Genomic DNA, 17,328 nt, shown 5'->3' with positions numbered 1-17,328 from the left:
TTTATATGTGAATAAAAGCATAAATTAAATCATATAAAGCAAGCAATCATGTCTTAACAGAAGACTTGTATTAAACCACACAATTTATATGAATACTTTTACGATCTCTTAATCACTTATGCATAAAATTTTTTGGTGGAATGAAAGTAAATGATGACAGAGTTTTAATTTTGGGGGATAGTATTCAAACCTCTGTAGTGAAGTCTTGACAAAAAAGTATGTGTTGTTATTATAATTGTAAGTAGTAAGGGTTGCAAAATCTGTTCTTGTAGATTGGATACCGTGATAAAGCTCGTCAGGAGGCCAGCCGTGGTGGAACGCTGCTCGGCCGTCCTGATATCGCCCTGGCCACTGAGGTGTCCAAACTGACCAGTCAGGTAATACCGTTACCAGCTTCACACTAGACATGATGTGGTCAATAGACTTTCATTGTATTCATCTGCAAGGAACACAGGGGTTTAGTTTGAAGCCACTGGATATGTATTTGACACTGGTTTCCTTACACCTTCACCATCATGGCAGCTGCATATGCAGTAATACTCAAAGATAGCTGTAGTGGTAGATTCACTGTAGTGTACTGGTAGAACGCCTTAGCAGTGCTTCTCATGCCCATCATTATTAATACCGTCATTGTCTATGCGAGCCCTGAGTGTCTCTTGTGATCTGTTCCACCTCATCTCCTTACCTATCTACCCTGTATTTATTCATGTCTATCCATCTGACTCTCTCTGTTTTGTCCCATCTCATTGATGTTACCCTGCCATTTCACTGCGCTTTTTTTAGGTGGAGGAAACGCCATCCCTCCATGGTGCTGCTTCCTTTGACACTCCTCAGATGCGGCACATTAAGAAAATGAGTGCTCTGACTAGTGATGTAAGAAGGGCCCCTGGCCCCTGGGAGTAACATTTGCACTTCTCTGTCTGTGTAGTGTCTATGTTCTTTCCCTCGGACTGACCTAGTCGTTGTACTCCAGTGGCACTCAATTTGATACGATTTTTGGGCCCTGCAGACATTGAAATATTCTTGTTGGTTTTCAATGTTTTTGCCCACTTAATTTTACATTCCCAGCCATTTAGTTTTTTTTGCGTCTTTTTGTTGCTGCTTTTGTCTCTTTTTGTGTTTGTCATGCAAGCTTTTGCCTTGTTGCCAGGCATAGGCTTAAAGACCAGCACTCTATCACAGTTGTTTGTCATCTCTAGCATTTTCCCCCCATTTCAGACTATTTGTCTGGCATGCTAAATGTTTTTGGACATATGAATGACCTGTATCTCTTGTTTAAATCGTCAAAACTGGTGTCCAGTTTGCTGTTGCATTCTTTGACATGCTGTTGTATCGAGGAGTGTGCAGATTCAATTAGCAACACTATTCATCAGTTATATGATATACAGAATTAAATAAATACTACCTTTTAGAAACCAAAAACACACTTGATGATTTATTGTTGATCTCAATTATTTGGTCTACACACTCCTCATGTGACTCTCTTTGCTTGATGTCACAAATTTGATTCCTCCACAGATCTGGAGCTTTTTTTTCCCAGAATCTTTGGGAAAAGATTCAACCTCTTTACAACCTTCCCTCCAGTTAAAGCTGAAGTGTGTAATTTTTCTTTAATTAGGGTTAGTTCACCCAAAAATGAAAATACTGTCATAATTAACTCACCATCATTTTGTTCCAAATCCATAAGACATTTGTTCATCTTTGAAAAACAAATGAAGATATTTTAATAGAATTCTGTCCCTCTTTTGAACCTCCATTCATCTAAATATTTGATGCTTTAAAAAGTTAATAAAGACATAGTTCACGTAATCCATATAAATCGAGGAGCGGTTTAATCAAAGTCTTCTGAAGAGTTTTGGGTGAATGGATTTTTTAGTGAAGGGACAGAAATCCCTCAGATTTAAATAAAAAATATCTTAATTTGTGTTATATTTTTAGGCAAACTAACCCATTAAAGACAAGTACAAAGACATTTTGCCACAATCAAAACAGATACATTGTATTGACGGATACAGTAACATTGGCTTAACCAACAGCTTGAGTTTGGGATGGGATTTTCTGTTTGTTTAACCAATGGCAAACAGATGAAGTGTTAGGAAACTTCTTTAGCAATAGAGTGTGAGTCGGGTTCTGAAAGTAAAAATCTCATTCAAGTTAACAATAACTTTTAAAGACAGACCTACTGTGAGCAACAAGGTTAACCAATGATATGTGCGTTTGTTAAAGCCATCAGCCTGCATTTTTCCAAAATATTTTTTAAATAGTTATGTGTAACTGTGTAATTTCTGTTAAACATTACCCATGATTCTGTAAAGAAAACTCCACCAATCAGAGAGTCCAAGAAAATTCGCCATAAGAACTCTTTAGTGCTTATTCACTCCCATGAAGCACTGCAAATGACGTAATTGAGTCAGTCTTGGCCCTGTTGCACCCCGTTGGTTCAGTGATGCTAGTGGCACAGAAATCACACACTTCAGCTTTATGTGCACACAAACAGTATATGTTGGATGTGATGCTTTTGAATGCTCTGAACTTTGTGTTGGTCATCCCATTTGGGGCTAGTACAATGTGAACTTGATCTGAATTGTACTGTATTAGACCCAACTGAAACCCTGTTGTAACGAGATTCTTTTCAGTTTCCCTTTCTTTCAACTGATGATTGCATGAAACGATTCATGTCTCTGTACTTTTGCAAGCATTTTGGCTCATACGATAGAAAATACATCACTAACAGCAACTAACATTGTCACTGTCCTCTCTCAAAAGTTGAAGTACAAGGAGAAGTTTGACAAGGAGATGAAAGGAAAGAGACCACAGTATGACTTGAAGAACAGCAAGATTTATCAGACTTTGAAGGATGCCAATGAACTTGCGAGCGAGGTGCTTTAAACTCTCAAACCTGCTCTTTTAAAAACATTATTTTACCAGTCACATATCACATTGAGAGTGTTTATCATGGTGTGTTTTTGCCTGGATATTTCTTACAGGTGAAGTACAAAGGTGACCTGAAGAAGATTCACAAACCTGTTACTGACATGGCAGAGTCTTTGTCAATGCAGCACAACCTGAGCACTAGCAAGCTGTCCAGTGATGTAAGAGTTTTATTGATGGCTTCTTCTCCCTCCCATCACACACTGTAACACTAAAACTGTGAAATATCACATCTTCATGTAATTTCACATGAGTCATCTATCATCCTCAGAGAAAGCTCTCATTTAATCTATTTACTCATTCCAGGCTATCATTTGGTAGTGACCCTCATCATCCGATTTTAAACATACTACCACTAGCTCCATTTTTGCTTTCACTTGACCCTATTCTATTTTTTTCTTCTTCTTTTTATTAACATGCCTAGTGCTTTTCTAAAAGCACTCTAACATCTCATTTTTCCATTTTCTTTCTTTGATAACAATCCTTGTAACAATTCCTGATACATATATTTTTTAACCCACTTCCCTGGATGCCTTTTTATTCATTTTTTCATCTACCTTTTTTAATTTTCATTGGGATGTGTGCATATAAACTAGAAAAGAAAATACTTGAATGTTGTCTTGATACAGCTTTTATATAAACATATTTTAAACATATCTCTATATAAACATATACACTTATGTTATATCTAAAATCTAAAACTATCTATCTATCTAAAACTGATTTTAAAATGTTATTGTTATGGATAACCTTAAAGGAAGTCTAAGAGGTTTTTGGGGAAGGTGTTTTTTGGGGGAACGTTGGCTCTAGCGTGTGATTTTAGAATATTTAGTAACACTTTACAGTAAGGTCTCATTTGTTAACAATAGCTAATGTATTAACTAACATGAACTAACAATGAGCCGTTTGTTACAGTATTTATTAATCTTTGTTAATGTTTGTTAATAAAAATATAGTCGTTCATTGTTTGTTCATGTTAGTTCACAGTACTTCAACTAATATTAACAAATACAACTTTTAATTTTAATAATGTATTAGTAAATGTTGAAATTAACATGAACTAAGATTAATAAATGCTTTGGAAGTACAGTTCATTATTAGTTCATGTTAGCTAAAGTAGTTAACTAATGTGAACTAATGAAACCTTATTGTAAAGTGTTACCAAACATTTAATATGATATAACAGTATTAGTATGATTAGATCATTTGAAGTTAAATAAATCTTCCTCATTCCATTATCAGTGTAATTATGTTATGTGTACATGACAGCCATCAGTCTTTTCTTCTTCTTCTTCTTCTTTTTTTGGTCCCCACATTCTTTTTCATTTTTGGCCAATTTTGGCCTTTTCAATATGGGAGAGATGAAACACTGGATTTCCATTTTGTTTTATTGAGCTGCTTTATTGGGCGTTCCTCTTTAGTACCAGTACAAGAAGAAGTTTGAGGAGAGTAGGGGTCACTACCATTTGATAGCTGACTCACCTGAGCAGCTTCACCACAAAGAGGCCTCAGAGCTGCAAAGTCACGTAAGTCATACAGTTCTGGAGCTTTCTGCAGCTGACGTCACCTGCTTCTCTGTGTGTGATGCTTCACATGTTGGACCTGTTTATTTCATTTCAGCTAACTTGTCAGTCTTATGCAGCTAAATTAGATTTATTTATCATTTACATTTTATTTGTTTGGGTTCATTTGTGCTGTAAAACTGCTTTATAAGGACTTGTCTATGCGTTATGTAAGCACATGGTTGTAAAAGCGAGTTACTCCATCATTAAAGTCTTGAGACATTTTATATTGCGAAAACACCATAAACATCTATTGTATTTTTAATGAATTTTCCACCCTGTGGAGCCTATGGTAAACTCTCTTTCAGGAGTCTCAGTGCTTAGGAATATAAAATGACAGATTAATTGATATCCAGTATAAAAAATACAATAAAATAAACTATAGCCTAGACTCTTCAAAAATATTCAGTTTGCAGACACATCTGTGGTCTTTGCTTGGCAATCATTAGTTAGTAAACCATTAAATGAATCAGTTCAGCTTTTTTCTATTTGTATGTTATTCACCTTTGGGATTTTGTCTGACTACAGGTGAAGTATAAGGAGAAATATGAGAAAGAAAGAGGCAAAGCCATGCTGGACTTTGAGACTCCTACTTACGTGACTGCTAAGGAGGCTCAACATATGCAGAGTCAGGTAAATACTGGTGCCAAAGCTCAGTGTATTCAATGCAAAACAAAATGGTAGCGTATATAGCTCAAGTATACTTTGTAACCCAGTCTGAATGACTTTGAAATACTAAGTAAAATTCAAACAGTGTGCTTGTATGTGGATACAAATATTGTAATGCTGGTAAGTAAATGGGAGACCACAATTTCCAACCAGGACCCATGGATTTATGGGAGGCATTTATGTATGTATGCTTATGGCTGTTTTGATAGTGTCACTGTACAACACACTGACTGGAGAAAATGTTTTGAATTAACATCAAGATACTCAAAACATTATATGAACTGTCACACTCTTCGACTGAGGAACCAGTGTGACCATGGTGTACTAGATCTGTATGCCTGAAGCTTCATGTATCTCCCACTCTTCTATATTTGTGGTGGATAGAAAGAGTATAAGAAGGACTTTGAGATGACAATGAAAGGAAAGAACCTCTCTGGGTTGGAGGTCACCCCTGCCATGATACATGTCAGACACGCCACGAAAATTATTAGCGAGGTAACATGAAGCCCTTATATTATCTTCCTTCCATCCTGGTAATAATACTAAGACCACATACACATTATAATCCTTACACGAGTGTCTTTGAAGTTTCCAGTTACACCCAAGTAGGTTATGGTTAGTATGCATGAACCATCCTTCCGTTGTAATACACTCTCAGTAATTCCCTTCCTCTTCCAACATCTGTGTGTGTGTGTGTGTGTGTGTGTGTGTTTTCTGCTGTTGCTGGTTTTAACACGGTTCCAACAGTCATGAAAAAATGTCCAAATTGTGATTGCAGTCCAGATAAAGTTATGAAAATTATCAAAATCCTTTTATTTTTAATCCTACAAAATGTTTTATTGTTGCCAAGTTATCATTATGCAATCTCACAATATATCACTATGCAATCTTTCAAAAAAAATGTATTGAAATTTAAATTTTTCATGTTTGACTGGAAATATCATTGAAATTCATTGATCAAAAGATGTGGGAACCCTGTTATTAATGTTTACATTTGTTTAATGGTCAAATCTCTTGTTTTTTAAACCTCTTTACACAGTACTTTAGTTACCCTGTGCATGCACATGAATTAACATTTGATTTAATTTAATTTAATTTTAACCTCTTTAGATCTTAAATACACTGAATCTTCCCTGCTCATGCACATGAAATAACATATTTCATTTTATTTATATATATATATATATATACTTTTTTCTTTTTTCTTTTTTTTTCTCTTTAGATATTGGTTACCATGAATATTTAGTTACCCTGAGCATGCACATGAAATAACATTTTATTTTAATTTAACCTCATTAGATTTTGGTTTGGCTTTAAAATTATATGAATGCTGCAAAACGAATGTATATGTTAAAAAGTCTCAGACATTGTTTTTGTCAATATTCTTGCCTGTGACATTTGTGATAAATATTGTATATGTCTTTATCATGTTGCTTTTCAAACTCAGCAATGCCTTTGCTCCAAGTAGATTATGTTAAATAAATGACTTGTTGTGTATGGGCAACATGCACCTTGATTATATTCTATATGTGAAGCATTATCTTAAACCCAGAGCAAAAGCTTGGTGACTTTGAAATGTCAGTGGGCGCAGTACTGTGTCTGTGTCTGTGTGTGCTCTGTGTCTGCAGTATTTCTGTTCTTCTCCGCCCTGTAGAAAGAGTACAGGAGGGATCTAGAGGAAGGGGTGAAGGGTAAAGGGCTTACAGTGCTGGAGGAAACTCCTGAGTTACTGAGAGCAAAGAATGCTACTCATATCCTGTGTGAGGTAGGATGGCTAAAGCTCAAACTGACTTATCTTACCTGTAGTCCTCTCCCACAACGCCACTTCCTCCTCATCACACTAATCAGGCAGAAACGGGTTATTTTGCCTCTTGCTAATGAGAAAACTAATCAAGCTAATGGACTTTCTCTATGATGTGCCATCTAACCAGGTTTGGTAAAGCAGTTCAACTCATCCGACTGAGACTCCCACTAAATGTCATTTTGTCTTTCAATTCTAAATGGTCTCCCTTATTTTCCTTCTTTTTCCTTCACAGCTTTGATGTTAATATCATTTAATTTTTCTTCTCATTCTCCTTTAAAAAAAAAAAAAAAAAAAAAGTTTGTATGCTGCTTTTGTGTTTGTAGCCCACAGGAATGTTTCTTGGTGTGAATGTTAAGATGACTGATAAACAAACATATGGACATGATCTCATTTCTGCCCAATTCTTGCAGAGAGAGTACAAGAAAGGACTGGAGCAAGATATCAAGGGAAAAGGCATGTTGGCTTTGGCCACTGACACTCCAGACTTCTTGAGGGCAAAGAACGCCACAGATATCCTCAGTCAGGTACACAGATGATGCCAACCCATCAATTCAGTATTTCAGAGGTGATTTCCTCAACTATTAGCACCAACATTTCAAAAATACATTGATTGCTGGTTAATTTGTCTTCCAGTCCAAGTACAAGCAGAATGCTGAGCATGACAGAGCCATATACACCACAGTCATTGACACCCCTGACATCCTCCACGCTCAGCAGATCAGGAACCTTGTGAGCCAGGTATGAGGGTTGCTTCTTTGAAAGTCATTTTTTGATGTTTATTGCTAGTGTAGGCTATTGGTATAAATGTACCTATTTTTACACTCTTATTATTAAGACGATGGATTTGTATTTAGACACATTTAGGTAAAAGGGTTGCAAAATTCCATATAACAATGAATAGAAAACAAAACGGTACATATAATTTTTCAGTTTGACCCCCTGATCAGTTTCTGAAAGTTAATCATCAGCACTTTTTACTATTTACTATTACTAATTATTATTAGTAATTACAATTACTACTAATACCATTACTTTTACTAACTATTACTATTACTTACTTCCTTATACATGGATAATGATGTGTCTACTATTCAGAGCCTCTGTTTTTATAACTGTTTTATTAAGGCCCGATGGTGTGAGGACCCTATTGGAATTGCTCTGTTTATTATTATGATTTTTATGATTCAACTTTTTATTTAACCTAATAGAAAAAGTACAAGGAGGAGGCTGAGAAGACCATGTCACACTATGTGCCTGTGTTGGACACTCCTGAGATGCAAAGAGTGCGTGAGAACCAGAAGAACTTCAGCACCGTAAGTGTTTCTCCACAGGCTTTCATCCAGTCCATATTATGTATGTTCAGTCCATATTATGTTCCTGTTTTATTCATCTTAGCCTAAATGTGGTATTTGCATCCTTTGTTGTCTTTGGTCCCTGTCTTTCATGTGTTTTTGTATGAAAAAAAAATTAAAAGAGAGAGAAATATTAAAGAGTAGACAGATTTGTTATGTGGCTGAGTTAGTTGTCCATTTTAATAATACACACTTCTCTTGATTTTGAATGATTTTGGAACATTTTTGGTTGCACTGTTTTCTCTTGTTGCATTTTTGTGTCAGTTTTGACTGCTTTTGTGCTCTTTTCTTTTTAGCTTCAGTACCAGATTGACCTTAAAAACAGTAAGGGCAAAGTTTCAGCAGTAAAGGACACTCCTGAAATGCTTCGTGTTAAAGAAAATACAAAGAATTTCAGCTCGGTACTTACTGCCTAATGAGTATATGTTTTTTCAATATTCTAACCACAATTTCTTTTTTTGGTTTTTGTTCTTTTTTCTGTTCTCATTTTTTGCTTTACACCACCTTTTCCTTTTTTCTGCACTACAACCACAAGTTAACATTTCTTGACATCCAGCTCTTTTTATATAATATAAATATAGATATCCTAAACAGACCGTAGTCTAATACTTAGTCATAAACTAGCAAAGCCACTAACAGTAATCATCAAATTTGATGCTGTTGACCTTTCTTCATTCTAAACAGTAGCTCTAACCATTTTACAATTGGTTTTGCTTAATATTTACATATATGACCTCTTTGGTTTGTATCTGTCTTGTGTGTTTGAAATGTTGTAGTTTCTTTGTTTGTCCATCTCTTCTCAAATGTTTGGTCTGTTTTTATGTTGCGAGGGCACATTCTGAAGCGTCCCCAGACAAAACAAATGAAAGCTACTTATCCTACGAGATAAAAACCAAATGTTAATGCCTCATTATTCTTATACAATTCTAAAGATCCAATACAAGGAGGAGCTTGGGCAAGGAACAGCCATAGCTGAAACCCCTGAGATGGAGAGGGTTAAACGCAATCAGGAGGCTATTAGCACGGTACTCAGTGTTGTGACCCAACCATTCACCCTCCTTCCCATTGGAGAGCCCCTAAAAAAACAACATAATGCCTCCTTTAATTATGATTTTAATCCAAATTCTGTCAGCATTCTTAAAAATGTAATGTCAAACATTCATTTTAATATAGATCATCTAATATGAAGTAATAATTTTAAATAAATAGCCACGCCTCTCATCATTTTTAATAACATATAATAACATGATCCATATATTTATCCATCTTCATCCAAAAGTGGTTCCAAGACTTTAACTAGTGTTTCATTGTTAAAAACACTCAACCTCTCCTCTCTTTTTACCCTTTTCATCCCGTTTCTGCATAAATATGTAAATTCTCTGACTTTATCACTTATTTTCATGCTCTTAATGGACCTGAAATGTGTATTAGATTAAATACAGGGATTCACTAAGTCAAGGCATTTCTATACCTGACCTACCTGAGGTGAAGCGTGTACGGGACACTCAGAAGAACATCAGCTCGGTAGTGTTTTTCTCTTTGAGGAAGATTCCTTGCTTTAAACATTTTACTGTATACTCTCTTTCTTCATCCTTATCATTCTTTAAAGTCTCATTTTACCCCTTCTTCAGCTTATTGGTAAGGATAAACGTCCCTAAATAAACCAAAAGCTCCCCTTTACTATTTTATGTATATATTTTTTTCTCCATACTTTATCATTAAATATGTTTTTGGAGTCTGTAAGATGTTATGCTCACCCAGGCTGTTTTTATTTGATCAAAAATAAAGTAAAAAATAGAAACGTTCTGAAATACTATTATTATTATTATTATTATTTAACAAAACTGTGAATATATTTTAAAATGTAATTTATTCCTGTGAAGGCAAAGCTGATTTTTCAGCATCATTACTCCAGTCTTCAGTGTCACATCATCCTTCAGAAATCATTCTAATATAATGATTCAGTGTTCAAGAAACATTTCTTATTACTATCAAAGCTGAAACAGTTGCTGCTTAACATTGAAGCTGCTTAATATTTAGTGGAAACGTGATATATTTTTGATGAATAGAAAGTTCAAAAGAACAGCATTTATTTAAAATAGAAATCTTTTGTAGATGATAAATAAATCATTTAAGTATAAATAAATGATACTTAATATGTTACTTTGATCAACTTAATGCATCCTTGCTGAAACTATTAACTTCTTTAAAAAGAATCTTACTGACCCCAAACTTTTGAACGGTAGTGTTCATACCTCACAGTATATGACCAAATTATTTACCCTACTTTGTTTTCTTGCTAGAGACATTTTATGATTTATTCTGACATTTTACATCTTCAACACTTTTGTTTTCATGCAGTATGTATGTGTCATTGATTTTGTTTAGTTTTTTTGTCTTTTTGTTTTACACACTGATATCTGAACAATTATTGACATTAATAAGATTTCAAGTAATTTTCTACCTTTGTTTTTTGTTTATTTTTACCTCATTGCCTCTACGTGTGTAAAGATCCAATACAAGGAAGATTTGGGAGGAGGAACATCAATTTCAGAAACGCCAGAGATGGAGAGAGTTAAACGCAATCAGCAAAATATTAGCACGGTACACTGCGGTGTGACCCTCTATCCCCACCCATAAAACATTCCCTGTTCCTCGTCTCTCCATCATCTAAGAAAACCCTATAGCCTCCATCTGTTTAAACTAGTCCCTCTAGTGACCCTGAGAAGAAGTCATTGCATCCAATCCATCATTCATAACAATAGTTTTAACTCTCGTGTAGCTCATGTGACAAAATTCTGTATTCCCTTTTATCAGTAATACTTAGTATTTATTTAGCTGCAGGCTAATTATTTATTAGCAACTGATTCCTCCATGTAATAATTGGGTACCATACCTTTTTTTTTTTTTTTTTTTTTTTTTTTTTTTTTTTACAAAACCTTGCGGGTAATATCTAGTTTTAAACTTGTATTGTTGATCAACAACATTATCAGTTCTTTGCCAACACAATTGCTTTGCTCCAAAACCTAGTAAGCTGCCTACCAAGGGAGCATTTGAAGGCATCAGAGGCACACTCCTGACCCAAAGACTGTTATGAAAAGTTGGCAACTTTATGGATTGTTAAACTTGAGCATTACGCGGTGGGTCGAGTCTCTGATGCTAAATGCTATTTGTGTAGTATATAAAACTGTTGCCTATGTAGAGATTTACAAGTCTGCCTCTTATGGGCACTTATAATGCAATTTTAAAAGGCAGACGCCTGCGTAGGCAGCGAGGAGGCTTGGGTTTGGAACAGAGCTAATGATTTTGTGTATTTCATCTTTGTGGATGTTCATTCTGTTGCTGTTTGGTTAATGTGTGTGTTGTTTATTTGATATGTCGTAATTAATCCTTGGGTAGATAAAATACAAGGATTCGCTGGGTCAAGGCACAGCCATATCGGACCTCCCCGAGATGAAGCGGGTCAGAGAGAATCAGAAGCACATCAGCTCGGTAGTGGAAGCTCCACAGGGTTTACTTGAGAGTGGCTCTGTTCCCCATTAACGCTTCCTGTGTACTTCTTCCTTTTCCACTCTTACAATGCCATCGCTGATGCAAAACAAATGAAGCATATGTAATGCTTAAACCTCATTTTCATCTAATGTAATTCACCACATCATATTCCACCATAGTTAGGTACCCTTTGCTGTGAGTTCAAACGAATGGGAATTATTCAACTCCAAACATTGTTCCTAATCCAAAATTAAACCAACACCAGATATCCCATATTTGTTGTTTTCCCTTCCCAGCCAGTTTCCTCTTTTTAAATCTGGGATATAAGATCATTGTGTGTTGTGTGTGACGTTTGATGTGACTGTGACTCTCCAGAGACTCTTGCGTCTTCCGTGGTGCTTTGTGTCTGACTGGCCTCTGGGGGCGCTGTTCTTTTCTACTCTAGGTTTTGTATAAGGACCTCTCTGCCAAGGGAACGCCTGTGGTGTTCACTCCAGAGATGGAGCGGGTCAAACGGAACCAAGTGCAGATTAGCTCGGTACTCACAGCTACAGGACACGAGTGTGTGTGTTTGCCGTGTGTAAACGTAACTGCTCTAATACCCTCATTTCACTTAGTAGGCTAATAATATTAACTTTATTCTTCCATATGCTGAATTTAATTCAGTAACTGATCATCATCACTACAAAGCTTCATCTCGGGACCCACCTACTTTTAATCCAGCCCTCTGAAGATCCTTCTAATTCATCTGTCTGAATTCATAATAACACCCAAGGTTGTGCTGATGGATGTCATATTCATGTCCTTTGTTTGTCTAATGTCCTGATTTCCCGGTGTGTCTTCTACAGGGTCTTGATACATAATCATAATCCATGTTTCTAATGTATGTATTTTCTGTGACTTTTGTCCAGGTTCTATACTCTGACAGCTTCCGTAAGCAGGTGCAGGGCAAAGCCGCCTTTGTGCTGGACACCCCTGAGATGAGACGTGTTAAAGAAACCCAGCGTATCATCTCTGGAGTAAGATGACGTTTACATCTTGACCTTTATCATTATATTGCAATGTACTGATTTTTAGATATTATGTGAAAGTCAACCCTATTGCATTCAAAATGGGAGGTAAATGTTACAAGGTTGAGGATCAGTACAAAAAAAATTCACAATTCGATATTATCAACAGTCAGTAGATGCTGCAAAAACAGAATTGAAAAAACGAACTGCTAGTAGGCAGACTAGGTCTTAAGTCACAGTCTTAACGATGGCTATGTTTATGCACATGGCCCCTGAACATTTTTAAAACACTAGGCATCATACACTTGTGACTTTGTAAATAGTTACTACTACCACACACTCACACAATACCAGACTTTTAAGTCGTTCTGAACACAACAACCTCAAACAGAAACATGTACATCGTTGCTTGGAGATGCATGACAAATGAAAACAATATGAGCTCTAAAATCAGTTAAAAAGTTCAAGCATGCATGATATCCTCCACCTGAATGGAATCAAAGTCTGAAGTAAAAAAAATCTGAGTCTGTACCCATCATTCACTAAACAGTTTTCTGCTAAATCTGTCAAATCGCCTGCCCAAAATCTGCAGACTGGCTCTGGCACTGACATCATTATTTATTTATTTTAATTCCTGTGCCCTCGTAATCTTCAATCAAAATAATTTCCCTTCCCTCTTCCCTTCATCTCTTCTGTTCTATAATGACATGTTTACTGGCGTGAGGGTGGGACATCCTGTCACTCACATGAGATCACAGCAATAGCAAACCAAAACCATCCAACTACCCTATCAATTTCCATTGGACAAAATCAAGTCCCACCCTACATTTTTTTCTCATTTGAGAAGCCCTTCGAAAGGCCAATCGAGACTTCGGACTATAAACGGATTGTTGCTGTAGCAGGTTCTTAGTGTCTCCCGACTCATGTTTTGCTGTCTATTGGTCCTGTCAGGTCAGATACCACGAGGACTTTGAGAAGAGTAAGGGCAGCTTCACCCCCACCATCTCTGACCCCATAACTGAGCGTGTGAAGAGGAACACACAGGACTTCAGTGACATCAACTACCGCGGCATCCAGCGACGTGTGGTGGAGATGGAGAGGAGACGTGCAGAGGAACACGATCAGGAGACCACCACTGGTCAGCTGTACACACTAAACACACTTGAGTTTAGAAACTGATTTCTCTTCCTGTAAATCTAGAAAAGCATGACGCCTATGTAACGAATAATAAACAAATGATACACTGGAACCAAATGAGTTTTGAATAGAGACATTCACTAAAACTGAGTTTATTTTCTCAAAGACCTGCGTGTGTGGCGCACAAACCCTGGCTCTGTCTTTGACTATGACCCTGCCGAGGACAACATCCAGTCCAGAAGTCTTCACATGATGTCAGGTGGGTCACCGTACCAAAAAAGCCTTATTACACAGCTCTCTGGAATACTTGATTCTGACTGGGCAATCTCGATGTTTTGCTCTTAGATATGTGTTTAATGACTGCTAAACTATATAATGACTGTACATTATTCCTTACTCTCTACACTGTGGTTGTATATTTATCTGCCACCTTCCTCGATTGAAGACAGTCTTTCAAAAAGGAGGGAACATTGATATGTTTGTCCCATTATTCAGTCCAAGCCCAGCGCCGCAGCAAGGAGCACTCCCGCTCCACCAGTGCAATGAGTGGGGTGGGCGATGAGAAGTCAGAGGTGTCTGAGAACGTGGACCACCATGCATCGCTCTACAGCAATGGCTTTGGTGTCTCCACTTTACACGGTACATGTTTAAAGTGCTTCATTTCTTTTGTCCTTGGGTTTGGATTATTACAGTTGGCATGAAATGAAAATTCAACCTATCTATTTTTTTTTATGCAATGCATGCTATTGATCTTTTAGTGAATTATTCATTGTGTTCATTTAAAAAAAAAAAACGTTGAACTTGACCTCGTAATGTTTATTCAAAATGTCATAACTTGATCTTTCAGTGAAAATGACTCCTCTGACGTATGCCGGACTTATCCAGTCATTTAGTCATTTAGTTAAACCCTGTCCCTCCACAGTGGACTGCAAGCTCATTCATTTTGAGTGCAATGTCCACATCTCAATATCCAATCAGGAACCGATAGATAAGAGTTGCATTGCAACATTAAGAATGGACAAAAATAAATTAACAAATATATTTAAACAAAAAATCCAGTTTTTTTAAACTGAGCGAAGTTTAAATTATTTTCTGCAGTAATCAAAGCCACTGTAAATCTTAAGTTGTTTGATTTGACCTGAAAAAATCTTCAAAATCCATTAAAACATAAGCTCCATGCTGTGCTTGGCTGTTATGCACATCAACTGTTTAGTGCACCATATGCAACATCATTATCATTGTATAGTAACTGCTGAGGCTTTAAAGTGAAATGTAAAAGTGTTAATCTGGTCTACCATCTCGGTGGTACTAATGACGGTTGAAAATTGCCTGTAAGGAGCCAAAATCTGAATGCTAATTATCTGAAGAGATGTATATATGCTATTAAATCTGCTGTTTTCTCATTTAGGATACACGCAGACCAAGACTACAGAGGTTCAGCAGAGATCCTCCTCTGTGGCAACACAACAGACCACTGTTTCTTCTGTCCCCTCACATCCCTCAACCACTGGAGTAAGTACTGAGAGACCAATGGCAACTTTAATAAACTCTATGCATATACTTTACAATATCTTAGTCTCAATAGTAACAGCATATTCCATATAGTGAAGCTGGTCGTTTAATATTCTCCCCTCTGCCCTAAACAGAAAACTGTCCGTGCCATGTATGACTACGCTGGTGCTGATAATGATGAGGTGTCCTTCAAGGATGGTGACGTCATCGTGAACGTGCAGTCCATTGATGAGGGTTGGATGTATGGCACTGTGCAGCGTACTGGAAAAACCGGTATGCTGCCTGCCAACTATGTGGAAGCCATCTAAATACAACTACTGCCCTGTCAAACTCCTTGTGGATAGGGGAGTTTGATATCCACTAAGACAGAAACAAGCATTTTATGTGTACTGTTAGTCTAAGTAGTTACGCTACTGTTTGTCAACATTACTGTTATGAAATTTCGTTTGTGCCCATGTCACTGTCTATTGTGGTTGTGGCATGAGAAACTATACATACCTATTTAAGTCACAGACAATTGTATTTATCTTTTTCTTCTATTCTAACAGTTAAGTAACTGGAGCCCATTATTTTTGTATATTGCAATCACACCACATTCAAAGAAGGCCATTCTGAAAGTTTTAACAATGAAACTTTTGCACAAAGAGAGATGGGCTCATGGTTCACTTTATATGTGAAAAGGAAAACCAGAAGTTCAGTGTTTTATAAAAACCGAACAGAGGCACTAAAGTTGCCACATGAAAAAAAAAAAAAAAAAAAAAAACACTTCAGAATGTTGAGGACACGTCATCAGTTACTCTAAAGTGAAATTTATTGATTTAAAACAAGCCTCCTCCCTCCCTTGCTGAAGGCTGGCCACTATGTGCATGTGTTTTGTTTCTTTGATTCTGTGGGTGTGGGATTAAGGAAGATGTATACCTTGAATCAGTAGCCAATAAAGCACACCACGCTTCTGCATTATATCTGTTTCCTGTCATGGATTTTGTGACAAGATTATTATTATTATTATTAAATATTGGTCAACAACAAAGGGTTGACTTTTGAATGTGGTTGACATTTTTTTTTAAGTTTAAAATATATCATACAAATGTTTCATTTATTTAATGTACTCTCATGTCGTTCCAAACCTCTAATTTTCATTCATCTTAGCAACACAAATGACAACATTTTTAATATTCACAAATTTTTGTCCCTCCATTTGTGTACCACTTTAATAGTATTTAACCCATTTTCATTTAATCTGTGAAACCATCCCATAATGTGTGCCTCTGTAAAGACTATTTCAGTTTGATATATAGGTTCATTTCATTCAAGAGCTGGATAACATTAACATGTTAAAGGTGGGGTTGGCATTCTTTTTTCTAAACACTTTTTGTTATACTCGAAACTCCCTTGACATCCTGATAGCAATCAATAATATAAGTGGTCTAATATATAATTTGCAGTGTAGTTTAATTTGGAGTGGAAACAGGTGGAGTGACTTTATCGCATCAGACATGTCACTTTGCTCACAGCTGATTGGTCCAAGTTCGGTTTGCAACCTCTTACTGAACATAACCTGCCCCGGACCAAATCAGCCGTGGAGCGCAAGTTACTATGGCGATGAACACTGCTAAAAGCCAAACCACTTTCATGGTGCGGTGCCTGAAACCCAGGGTTGGCGCAAACTAAACAACATCGGGCTAGCCACTTAAACTGGCTTCATGGTATAGGCCCCAGGCAGGGGCGCCACCATCAATTTTGGGCCCTATGAAAGAATATGAGGTTGGGCCCCCTACCGCACCCATTCCGTTAATAAAATCGATCTCTGGGGCCCCCAAAAGTGCCTGGGCCCTTAGAATCGTCCTAACTTTCCCCCC

At 36.8% G+C, this 17,328-nt stretch overlaps 1 protein-coding gene across 18 annotated transcripts in view; it reads left to right on the top strand.

The window, feature by feature from the left end:
- The window catches only part of neb (nebulin), a gene marked incomplete at its 3' end in the record, with an annotated part of 60,741 nt that extends 44,312 nt beyond the window's left edge, over positions 1–16,429 (top strand). For 5 of the 18 annotated variants that reach the window (XM_082175555.1, XM_082175551.1, XM_082175552.1 and 2 more), the window contains 22 exons: positions 273–377; positions 2,767–2,880; positions 2,988–3,092; positions 4,353–4,457; positions 5,022–5,126; positions 5,547–5,657; positions 6,817–6,927; positions 7,377–7,490; positions 7,600–7,704; positions 8,175–8,279; positions 8,615–8,719; positions 9,251–9,343; positions 9,750–9,842; positions 10,830–10,922; positions 11,718–11,810; positions 12,256–12,348; positions 12,722–12,829; positions 13,772–13,958; positions 14,124–14,216; positions 14,453–14,596; positions 15,366–15,469; positions 15,604–16,429. In XM_082175555.1, coding sequence (XP_082031681.1) covers positions 273–377; positions 2,767–2,880; positions 2,988–3,092; positions 4,353–4,457; positions 5,022–5,126; positions 5,547–5,657; positions 6,817–6,927; positions 7,377–7,490; positions 7,600–7,704; positions 8,175–8,279; positions 8,615–8,719; positions 9,251–9,343; positions 9,750–9,842; positions 10,830–10,922; positions 11,718–11,810; positions 12,256–12,348; positions 12,722–12,829; positions 13,772–13,958; positions 14,124–14,216; positions 14,453–14,596; positions 15,366–15,469; positions 15,604–15,777 — 2,460 coding nt within the window. The remainder of the gene's footprint in view (positions 1–272; positions 378–2,766; positions 2,881–2,987; positions 3,093–4,352; positions 4,458–5,021; positions 5,127–5,546; positions 5,658–6,816; positions 6,928–7,376; positions 7,491–7,599; positions 7,705–8,174; positions 8,280–8,614; positions 8,720–9,250; positions 9,344–9,749; positions 9,843–10,829; positions 10,923–11,717; positions 11,811–12,255; positions 12,349–12,721; positions 12,830–13,771; positions 13,959–14,123; positions 14,217–14,452; positions 14,597–15,365; positions 15,470–15,603) is intronic. The other 13 variants (XM_082175556.1, XM_082175557.1, XM_082175559.1 and 10 more) reach the window with 13 other exon arrangements.
- Positions 16,430–17,328: the final 899 nt, after the last annotated feature.

Source organism: Leuciscus leuciscus (genome assembly GCF_965113295.1).
Source record: "Leuciscus leuciscus genome assembly, chromosome: 7".
Classification (NCBI taxonomy): Eukaryota; Metazoa; Chordata; class Actinopteri; order Cypriniformes; family Leuciscidae; genus Leuciscus; species Leuciscus leuciscus.
This window is presented reverse-complemented; position numbering and strand designations above follow the sequence as displayed.